The sequence below is a fragment of the Ornithorhynchus anatinus genome, chromosome 21 (assembly GCF_004115215.2).
Source record: "Ornithorhynchus anatinus isolate Pmale09 chromosome 21, mOrnAna1.pri.v4, whole genome shotgun sequence".
In the NCBI taxonomy this organism is placed as follows: domain Eukaryota; kingdom Metazoa; phylum Chordata; class Mammalia; order Monotremata; family Ornithorhynchidae; genus Ornithorhynchus; species Ornithorhynchus anatinus.
The window spans coordinates 2,934,755-2,945,081 of NC_041748.1; the positions used below are offsets into that span (position 1 = coordinate 2,934,755).

The 10,327-nt window shown below is 68.1% G+C and overlaps 1 protein-coding gene across 1 annotated transcript; it reads right to left on the reverse strand.

Annotated features, from left to right (window-relative positions):
* Positions 1-296: 296 nt before the first annotated feature.
* CD40 (CD40 molecule) lies at positions 297-9,987 on the reverse strand. The gene is made up of 9 exons (XM_029048931.2): positions 9,847-9,987; positions 7,495-7,576; positions 6,965-7,093; positions 5,314-5,460; positions 4,708-4,798; positions 3,704-3,765; positions 3,504-3,611; positions 1,943-1,983; positions 297-757 (listed from the first exon to the last, which is right to left on the reverse strand). Exons 1-9 carry the CDS (start codon positions 9,895-9,897, stop codon positions 641-643), a joined length of 828 nt encoding a protein of 275 aa, XP_028904764.1. The 5' UTR covers positions 9,898-9,987; the 3' UTR covers positions 297-640.
* Positions 9,988-10,327: the final 340 nt, after the last annotated feature.

Sequence of the window (10,327 nt, forward strand, 5' to 3'; positions counted from 1 at the left end):
TCTCTCTCGCTCTTTCTGTGTCTTGATGTCTCTGCCTGCATCTCTGTCTCTCTCGCTCTTTCTGTGTCTCGCTGTCTCTGTGTGTCTCTGCATCTCTTTCTGTCCCTCTCGCACTTTGTCTCTGTGTGTCTCCGTCTGCGTCTCTGTCTCGCTCTTTCTGTGTCTCGCTGTCTCTGCCTGTGTCTCTCTGTCTCTCTCACTCTTTCTGTGTCTCACTGTCTCTGTGTGTCGTCCCTCTCGCTTTCTGTCTGTCTCTGTGCATCTCTGTCTGTCTCTGTCTCGCTCTCTCGGCGTCTCTCTGTCTCCGGGCACCTCTCCCTGCATCTCCGTCTCGCGCTCTCTCTCACTGTCTCTGTCTCTCCCCCATCCCCCTCTCCCCGTCTCCGTCACGCGGGGCTCCTCCTCCGCGCCGCCCTCCCGGCTTGCGGTCGGGGAGCGGGCAGGGTCTTAGACGCCGGAGAGGGTGGCGGGGGGCGGCTTAGGGTGGTGGTGGGGGGGTTGAGCCCCCCAAAGGTCCCGGCCGTGGTGGTGGGAAGATGGGGGGCGGTCGCAGGAGCCCCCCGCTAGGCCCGGTCCGGCCTTCTGCGCCGGGCGGTGATGGACGGACGGACGGGCGGGCGGGCGGGCGGGCGGGCGGTCTTCACTGCCTCTCCTGCTCGGAGATGTGACTTTCTTTCCCGGTCTCTTGGATCGGGAAGGGGTCCTCCACCTCCTGGGGGCCGGCGTGGGGGACCACCCCCTCCTCCAATTCCACCTGCTGGAGGGAAAAACGGGGAGCGACCCCCCCCAAATCCGTGAGCCCACCTAGACCGTGAGCCTAATAACGATAACGTTGGCGTTCGTTAAGCGCCTGCTAGGTGCTCGGCGCTGGGGGAGATACAGGGTCACCGGGACGGCCCCCGCGGGGCTCCCGGGCTTCATCCCCGTTTGACGGACGAGGTCACCGAGGCCCAGAGAAGTGAAGTGACCGGCCCACGGTCGCCCAAGCTGCCGGGCGGCAGAGCCGGGATCCGAACCCGTGACCTCGGACTCCCAAGCCCGGGCTCTTGGCCCTGAGCCGCGCCGGGGACGGCCTCTATCCGGTGCCGAATTGTACGGTCCGAGTGTTTAATAATAATAACGATAATAACGATGTTGGGATCTTTTAAGCGCTTACTATGTGCCGGGCACTGGAGCGAGCGCTGGGTGGATGTGATGATAATAATAATAATAATAATAATAATAATAACGGCATTTGTTACGTTCCAGACACCGTATTAAGTGCCGGGGTGGATATAATAATAATAATAATGGCATTTAAGCGCTTACTATGTGCCGGGCACCGTATTAAGTGCTGGGGCGGATATAATGATGATAACGACGAAGGCATCTGTCGAGCGCTTACTACGTGCCGAGCGCCGGGGGAGATACGAGGTCATCAGGTGCCCCCCCGCCGGGGGGGCTCGCCGGCTTCCTCCCCGTTTTCCAGACGAGGTCACTGAGGCCCGGAGAAGGGAAGTGACCCGCCCAAGGCCACCCGGCCGATAAGCGGCGGAGCCGGGATCGGAACCCCCGGCCCGGGCTCTACCCACTGGGCCGCGCCGCTTCGGGCGAATCGTCCCACACGGGGCTCGGGGGGGGCGGGGTCTTGGTTCACGCGATCGTATTCACCGAGCGCTTACCCCGGGCAGAGCACCGTACTGAGCGCTTGGGGAAGTAGGAGAGAGCAAGAGAGAGGGGCGGCCCCGGCCCACGGATCCCCAGCGTCTCCGTCCCTCCCCGATTCCTCCCCCATCTGCCCCGTGGGCCCCGACGGGTGACTCATCCGAGGTCACGCAGCCGGCGGAGGCCGAACCGGGGATTCCCGGGCCCCCGTGTTTTTCCCGTCGTGCCCTCCTTTATTCCTTTCCTCCCGCCGGGAATTCCTCTGGGGGGGGGGGAGGTCGGGGGGGGGAGGCTCTACCTTCAGCTTCTGCTTCTGGATTTTCCTCCTGGAACAGGAAGCTGGGAAGAGAGAAGGGCTCGGTGAGTCGTCCGCCCGCTCGGCCGCACCTACTGAGCGCCCACCCCGCGCAGAGCGCCGGGGACGACGGAAGCCGCACGGCCTCGGGGAAGGAGCCCGGGCCGGGGAGCCGGAGGGCCCGGGTTCCGATCCGGCCCGGTCGCTCCCCTCGTCCGGGCCCCGGCTCCCTCCCCCCGTCGGGGGGCCGCGTCCGACCCCGTCGGCTCGGGTCCGCCCCGGCGCTCGGCGCGGTGCCCGGTATCCGCGCTCTGCGGATACCGTGATCCTTCATTATTAGTATTGATTAGTCGACGATTCCCTGCCCTCGGCGAGCCGAGGGTCTGGAGGGGGAGACGGGGACCCCCGCTTTCCCCTCCAGTTTTCTCTTCCGGAGGCCCCGACCTCTTTCGGGGGGGAAGGACGGGGGTCCCCCGGGGGTTTCCGTCGAGGTTGGGGTCAGGGGTCAAGCCCCCCACGGCCGTCCGTTCAGTCGTACCGATTGAGCGCCGACTACGCGCGGAGCACCGTGCTGAGCGCTCGGGACGGACACTCGGACGGGCTCGCGGTCCCTCCTCACCCCCGCTCCTCCGTTCTCCCGGAGGCTTCCGCGGCAGTTCACGCGGTCTTCCGATAATCAAAATATCGCCCCGCGCCAGGCACCGCGCCGGACGCTGGGGCGGGTCCGAGCCAGTCCCCCGTGGGGCCCACGGTGCCCGTCGCCACCGGACGGAGGAGGGAACCGGGGCCCGGAGGCGGGCCGGAGGTCGGCCGGCGGACGAGCGGCGGAGCAGAACCCGCGACCTTCCGCCCCCGGGCTCCGTCCGCTGAGCCGCGCTGCTCCTCGTCTTCGATTTCTTATTCCGTCGCACCGCCGGAGCGCTCGGTGGGGGCCGAGCACCGTGCCGAAGGCCCGGGAGGGGCCCCCGCCCCGCCGAAATGAACCATCGTGGTCCCGGTTGAGCGCTCACTCTGGGCCGAGCGCTCCTCTGAGCGCCGCGGTGGCTACCGGAGCCCGTCGTCGGGCAGGGATCGGCTACCTCCGTTCCAAGCGCTTAGTACGGTGCTCTGCGCGTAGTGAGCGCTCCGTCGCTACGGCGGAACGAACGAATACCAGGTCATTCATTCACTCGGCGGTGTTTACGGAGCGCCTCCCCTGGGCCGAGCGCTGGCCCGAGCATTCGGAAGGTCCGATGCGGCGACGGAGGGGTTGAGCGGGTGGGACGCGGTCCCCGCCCGGCCGGGCGCCCGCCCTCCCGGGTGTCGGGCACGGCGCTCGGCGCACGGTAAGCACTCGATTGGTTCACTCGGTCGTATTTATTGAGCGCTTACTACGCGCGGAGCACCGGACTGAGCGCTTGGAATGGACAACTCGGCCTCGGGAAGTCCCGCCGAGGGAACGCATCCTCACTCCGGGGGGCCCGGAGCGGCCGGGCCGACGCGCCCGGAGTCGGAGGCCACGGGGTGGCCTCCCCGGAGCCCCCCGGATCCCTCCCCGTCCCCGCCGAGCCCCCCGCCGTCCCACCTGTCCAGCACAGCCCGCACACCACGGCGAACGCGACGCCCGCCGTGACCGGAAGCAGGACGGACAGCGTCTCCCGGGACTTGGGCCCTGCTGGGACATAAACCGGCCCTTCCCGCCGCCCCCCGAGACCCCCGTCAGCCCCTCGCCCCGTCGCGGGTCCCCCCCCCCGGTTCCCGCCGGCCGCCCCCGGCCCGACTCACCGCACAGGGCGTCGGCAGTGTCCGTCCCGGCCGACGTCTCCGTCAACCCCGTGGCTCCGCAGCTGGGGACGCGCGGATGTAAGAATTCCAAGGCTACGGTATCCGGTAGGCGCTCACTCTGCCCCGGGGGGGGCGGGATAGGGAAACCGAGGCCCGGAGAAGCCGCGCCACTTGCCCGGCGGAGCCGGGATTGAGAGGAAGGAAGCGCTCGCTGGGTGCCGGGCGCCGTTCTTAAGCGCCGGGGAGGACGGGAGGTCGTCGGGTCGTCCCCCGCGGGGCTCCCGGCCTTCATCCCCATTTTCCCGGGGTCACCGAGGCCCGGAGAGGTGAAGCCGCCGGCCCAAAGTCACACAGCGGCCGAGCGGCGGAGCCGGGATCGGAACCCAGCACCCTCTGACCCCCGGGCCCGGGCTCTACCCGCTAGGCCGCGCCGCCTCCGTAGGCAGATTGGGTCCGATCCGGCCGGCCCGGCCCCGCCTGAGCGCCCGGCGGGGGCTCGAGGGGCGGCCCGGGGGACGGGGGGCGGGCCTGGGAGTCTCAGGTCCCGGGTTCTAATCCCGGCCCCGCCGGGCGACCTCGGGCAAGCCGCTTCCCCTCTCCGGGCCTCGGTGACCTCATCCGTCGGAGGGGGACGGAGCCCCACGGGGGACAGCCCGCTGACCTCGGATCTACCCGGGGGCCTCCGAACGGCGCTCGGCACATAGTCGGCGCCCCCCAGTAGCGACGCTACCGACGCCCGTCCACCCCTTTCGCTTTCCGTTGCCCGCCTCCCCCAATTCCAGACCGGGAGCCCGTCGGCGGGGAGGGATCGCCTCTCTCCGTTGCCGAATCGTACTTTCCAAGCGCTCAGTACAGTGCTCTGCGCACGGCAAGCGCTGGAGAAACACGCCGCAGCGAAGGAGGGAATGAACGTTATTGTCCTCGTCACCCCGGCGCCCGGAACGGGGCTCGGGACACGGTGGGCGCTTAACAGATACTCCGGGAGGACCCGGGGGGACGCCTACCTGGTCCAGGGCCGACACGGCTCGGAGGCGGAGGACACGTTGGAGAAGCCCCGCTCGCAGGGGCCGCACTCGGTGTCGGAATCCGGCGTTCCTGGGAAGGGAAGGGGATCGGCGGGAGGTGCCGGCGTCCGGCGACCCCGGGCCGGCCCGGACGCGTCTACCGCCTCGAGGGGCGGCTCCGGGTCCCCGTCTCTCCTCCGTCCGCCCCCGCGGCCCTGGGGGACTCGCTCGCCGTCACGGCCTCCACGCGGACGATTCCCGAATCTCCGGCCCGGATCCCTCCCTCGGCCGTCCCGCGGACCCCGACCCGCCCAGACCCCGTCCCCCTCCTGACTTTCCCGTCCCCGTAGACGGCGCCGCCGTCCCGCCCGCCCCGGCGGGCCGGGAAGGTGACGGTTTCTCGGTGGGGCGCGTCCTCCCGAGCGCTTAGAAAAGCGCCCCGCTCCCCGGGTGCGAGCGGACGGACCCGGGAGGGGGGGGGTTTCGACGGGGGCTCTCGGCCCGCGGAGCCGAACCAGGAGTCTCCGCCCCGTACCGGACGCCCACTTGGGGGGGCGGGGAGGGCGGCGATCCTGGGGGTCCTTTAACGGGGGGGGGGGTCCTCACCGGCCCGGATGACGCCGAAACCCGGGGAGCACGGGGTGTGGGGGACGCAGGTTTCGCACATGGATCCGGAGCAGTGCATGCCGGGTTGGCAGACGCACAGGGTGTCCTTTTCCTCGGTGGGTCGGGCTACCTCCACGAAGCCCGCATCTAAGGGACGCGGCAACTCAGCCGACGGGCCGCGGCCCCCCGCCCGCCCGCCCGCCGCCCCTGGGCCGCATGACCTTGGACCGGTCACTTGGCTTCCCCGGGCCTCGGTTCCCTCGGCAGTGAGGCGGGGCTCGGCGCGGCATGGAGCGAAGCGCTTAACGGGCACCGGGGGGAGGGGGGGAGAAAAGAAAGTTAAGAGCCCCCAGAATCCTCCCTGCTTCCCCCCGCGTGGCCCCCCAGCCTCTTTTTTTATTGAATGGTCTCTGTTAAGAGCTTACTATGTGCTAAGCACTCTGCCGAGTGCTGGGGGAGACGATTTTTAATACGATCGCGGGATTCGCGAAGGGCTCACTACGCGTCGAGCGTAGTGTAAGCGCCGGGCTAGACACAAGATGTTTTTATCATTAAATAATAAAATACTAGTAGTAGTAGTAGTAATAATAACTCCCGGGCACTGTACGAACCGCTGGGGTGGGTACGGGCAAAGGAGAAGGGAGGCGGTCCCTGTCCCACTTGGGGCTCTCCCGGTTTGAACCCTCATTTGACAGAGGAGGGAACTGAGGCTCAGGGAAGTGAAGTGGCTTGGCCAGGATCACGGGGATGGCAAAGGGTGGGAAATCCAGAAGAAGAAGAAAAAAAAAGAAAGAGGAAGAAGGAAGAAGGAGGAAGAAGAAAGAAGAAAAGGAAAGAAGAAAGAAAGAAGAAGAAAGAAGGAGAAGAAAGTAGGAAGAAAGAAGAAAGAAGGAAGAAGAAGGAAGAAGAAAGCAGGAAGAAAAGAGAAGGAAGAAGAAGAAGGAAGAAGAAAGCAAGAAGAAGAGAGAAGGAAGAAGAAGAAAGAAGAAAGCAGGAAGAAGAGAGAAGGAAGAAGAAGAAAGGAAGAAGGAGGAAGAAGAAGGAAGAAGAAGAAGGAAGGAAGAAAGAAAAAGGAGGAAGAAGGAAGAAGAAGAAAGGAAGAAGTGAGAAGGAAGAAGAAGGAAGAAGGAGGAAGAAGAAAGAAGAAAAAGAAAGAAAGAAAGAAAGAAAGAAAGAAAGAAAGAAAGAAAGAAAGAAAGAAAGAAAGAAATAAAGAAAGAAAGAAAGAAAGAAAGAAAGAAAGAAGGAGAAGAAGGAAGAAGAGAGAAGGAAGAAGAAAGTAGGAAGAAGGAAGTAGGAAGAAGAGAGAAGGAAGAAGGAGGAAGGAGGAAGAAGGAAGAAGAAGGAAGAAGAAAAAGGAAGGAAGATGGAAGGAGGAAGAAGGAAGAAGAGAGAAGGAAGAAGGAGGAAGAAGAAGGAAGGAAGAAGGAAGAAGAAGAAAGTAGGAAGAAGAAGAAGATGAAGGGTATGTTTATCCCAGTCTTCATCCCCATTGGCATAGAGAAGCACCGTGGCTCAGCGGAAGGAGCCCGGGCTTGGGAGTCAGAGTTCATGGGTTCGAATCCCGGATCTGCTCCTTGTCAAGGCCGAGGGGTCGAGGCCACCGGGGCCGGGGCGGGAACCGAAGCCGGGACCCCCGGGGGCAACGTACTCCGATTGCAGAACTTGTGAGGACGGCAGTGCGGGTCCCGGTTGGGCCGAGGCTGGAATTCTCCTTCTCCGCAGGACCGGCACTGAGACGGGCCGTCGTCCTCGCCGCACTCCGCCGCCATCTTCGTTCCTGGGAGACGCCGGAATCCACCCGTTGGCGCGGCCCCCGCCGGGTCTCCCCGGCCGTCGCGCGCGTTTAATCGGGACGGCGTCCCATCCGACGACCTCCGCCCCGTGACTCGGCGGCGAGAGGCCGGGCCCGGGCGTCAGAGGGGGTGGGTTCCGATGGCGCCCCCCGCGCTCCCCTCCCCCGGGCCTCGGCTCCCTCGTCCGTCGGACGGCGTGGCGTCTCCCCCGGCGCCCGGGACGCGCCTCGCGGCGTCATCACCGTCATTCAAGCGTACGGAGCGAGCGCCTCCCGGGCGCGGGGGTCCGTACCGGGCGCCCGGGGGAACAACGGAGGAGATCCGTCCCCCGCCCGCGACGGGCCGGAGGGGCGAGCGGGACCCCGGGCGGGGGGCCGCGTCTTACCCGCCGGGCACAGCCGGCAACAGAAGGCGCCGTTCTCGTAGTGGGTGTCTTCGTCGCACGAGGTCTTCCGTCCTCCTTGGGCCTGAAACGAGTCGGGGGCGGGAGAAGAGGAAACGGGGGGCACGGGGCGTTTAGACAAGCCATCGATCGGGTGCTGAGCGCTTGGGAGAGAAGAGTGGCGTACGCGCGCGATCCCAGCTCCGGAGGGGTCTCCCCCCGCCCCGGACTTCTTCCCCGGGTCCGGGAAACCAAAAGCGAAAGGGCCGAACGTCCCCTTCAGTCCGGAGCGGTGAAGCTTGGACGTCGGGCGCCGCCCCCCCGGCCCCTCCGTCTCTCCAGAGGGAAAGGAGGGGGCGGCGGGGAGCGGACCCTCTTGCTGGGAAGGAGGGAGAGAGAGGGCCAGGTGCGGGGGGAATTCCCGGCCTGACAAATGAGGAACTTGCAAAACTCCCCCTCCGCCAGCCCCCCGAAAAGGGGAAGCGGAGCTTGTAGCCGCAGAGGAGGGGGAAAAAGCCCCGGGGTCCCGCTCGGCCGGGCCGGGGACCCCCGGTTCCTCCCCCGGGGGGGGGGGGGCGTCCACCCCACTCCCGACCAGGAATCGTCACCCCGAGGCCCGCGGGGGCTCGGCCGGGCCCCCTCCTCCCCCCCAGCCCGGACCCCCGGAAGGATTTTTGATCTTCGCCTCGGTTTCCCCTCCACCCCCTCCCCGCGCCGCCTCGTAAGCTCCTCGAGGACAGAGATCGCCTGATCCTCGTCGCCGCCGCCGCCGCGGGCATCTGTTCGGCGCCGGGCACCGTCCTCGGCGCCGGGGGAGATGCGAGGTCACGGGGGCGGCCCCCCGTGGGGCTCGCGGTCCCCATCCCCGTCCGACGGACGAGGGGACCGAGGCCCGAGAAGCGAAGCGCCCGGCCCGGGGGTCGGGATTAGAACCCGGGACCCGAGACTCCCGAGCCCGGGCCCCTTGCCCCGAGCCAGGCCGCGCCGCCGGCGGTACTCGTTACGCGCTGACTACGGGCCAGGCGCCGGGCCCGCCGCCTCCGTCCCCGCGGTTTTCCAGACGGGGTCACCGAGGGACCCCCCCCCGAGAAGCAGACCTCGGGGGAGCCGGGATCGGACCCCCCGACCTCCCGGCTCCCGGGCCCGGGCTCTACCGGCCACGCCGGGGCCGCATCCCCCTCCGGACCGGACTCTCCCGAGCGCCCAGCGCAGCGTTCGGCGCTCGAAAGATGCGGCCGACGGACGGACGCGTCGAAGGGGGCCGCGTGACCTCGGCCGGGTCGCTCCCCTTCCCCGGGCCTCAGTCTCCTCGTCGGTCAGACAGGGAGCGGGTCCCGCTCGGGGGGCTCCCGTCTACCCCGCCGCTTAGGACGGCGCCGGGCACGTAGGAGGCGCTTGAGAAGTGCCGGGATTATCAGTCGACCTCGGTTTCCGAACTTCCCCATTCCATTCCTGCCTAATTTTAGCCTCTCCGCCTCCCCCCGAGAGAGGCCGGGCTTCTCGAAGCGGGGCGGGGGGTTTCTGAGGCCGGGCGGGGGGCCGCGCCCCGGATCCCCCCCCCCCCGCCCGGGACCGGCCCGGGGCTGCCCGCTGGGGGGAGGGGGCCGGAATCGGGGGTCGGCGAGGGGTCGGTGGGGATGGGCCGGGGGTCGGGGGTCACGGGGAAGTCGTTGAGGGGTCAGAGGGCGGGGGGCCGGAATCAGGGGTCAGAGAGGGGTCTGTGGGGATGGGCCGGGGGGCGGGGCGGGGGTCGAGGAGAAGGGGTCGGGGGGCCCGAGGGTGGGGGGCGGGAATCGGGGGTCAGAGAGGGGTCGGGGGTCGGAGGGCATGGGATGGGGGGTCGGGTCGGGGGGCGAGGGGAAGGGGTGGGGGGGGCCCGAGGGTGGGGGGCGGGAATCGGGGGTCAGAGAGGGGTCGGGGGTCGGAGGGCATGGGATGGGGGAGTCGGGTCGGGGGTCGAGGGGAAGGGGTCGTGGTGGGGGGGGGTCTGAGGCTGGAATCAGGGGTCGGGGGGGGTCGGTAGGGATGGGCCGGGGGGCAGGTTGGGGGGCGAGGGGAAAGGATCGGGGGGGGTGTCTGAGGGTGGGGGCGGGGATCGGGGGTCAGAGAGGGGTCGGGGTCGGTGGGGATGGGCCGGGGGGCGGGTTGGGGGGCCGGGGGAAAGGATCGGGGGGGTGTCTGAGGGTGGGGGCGGGGATCGGGGGTCAGAGAGGGGTCGGGGGTCGGAGGGCATGGGATGGGGGAGTCGGGTCGGGGGTCCCAGAGTGGGGGGCGGGAATCGGGGGTCAGAGAGGGGTCGGTGGGGATGGGCCGGGGGGCGGGTTGGGGGGCAGGGGCGGAGCTGGGGGTCCTCACCGCCACGAGCGCGCAGGTCCAGAGCAAGCAGCGCAGGGGCAGCGGAGCCATGGCCGGGCCCCAGCCCGAACGAGACACCCCGACCCCGCTTCGGCAGCGCTCACTCTGTGCCAAGCGCTGGGCGGAGCGCCGGAAAACCCCTCTGCCCCTCCCGGGACCCGCCCCGGGAGGGGCGGAGCCGGGGGGGGGAGGGGGCGGGAAGGGGCGACTCCCCGCCCCGCCGCTGGCTCAGCCCCCTCCCCGGGGGGCCGCACTCGCCCATCGATCCATCGATCCATCGATCGGAGCCCGCATCTCCCCCCCCCTTGCAGAGGTGGGCGGGACCGAGCCCCTCCCTCCCCCCTCCCAAAAGAAACTTCCTGGGATCCCTCCCCGCGGCGGGGAAATCCCGACTTGGGGGACGCCCGAAATTTCCCAACGGTTTTGCTTTCGCGGCCCAGGAAATTCCCGGTTGGGAATCGCGCCCGGGAGGGGAAGGGTG

Bases quoted from the DNA above. Each gene is read 5' to 3' on its own strand.
- CD40 (XM_029048931.2), bottom strand. From the start codon at position 9,897: ATGGCTCCGCTGCCCCTGCGCTGCTTGCTCTGGACCTGCGCGCTCGTG. The intron at 7,577-9,846 runs GTGAGGACCCCC...GACTCGTTTCAG, and splicing joins GGACCTGCGCGCTCGTGGCG to GCCCAAGGAGGACGGAAGAC. The intron at 758-1,942 runs GTAGAGCCTCCC...TTTTCCCTCCAG, and splicing joins TCCAGAAGCAGAAGCTGAAG to CAGGTGGAATTGGAGGAGGG.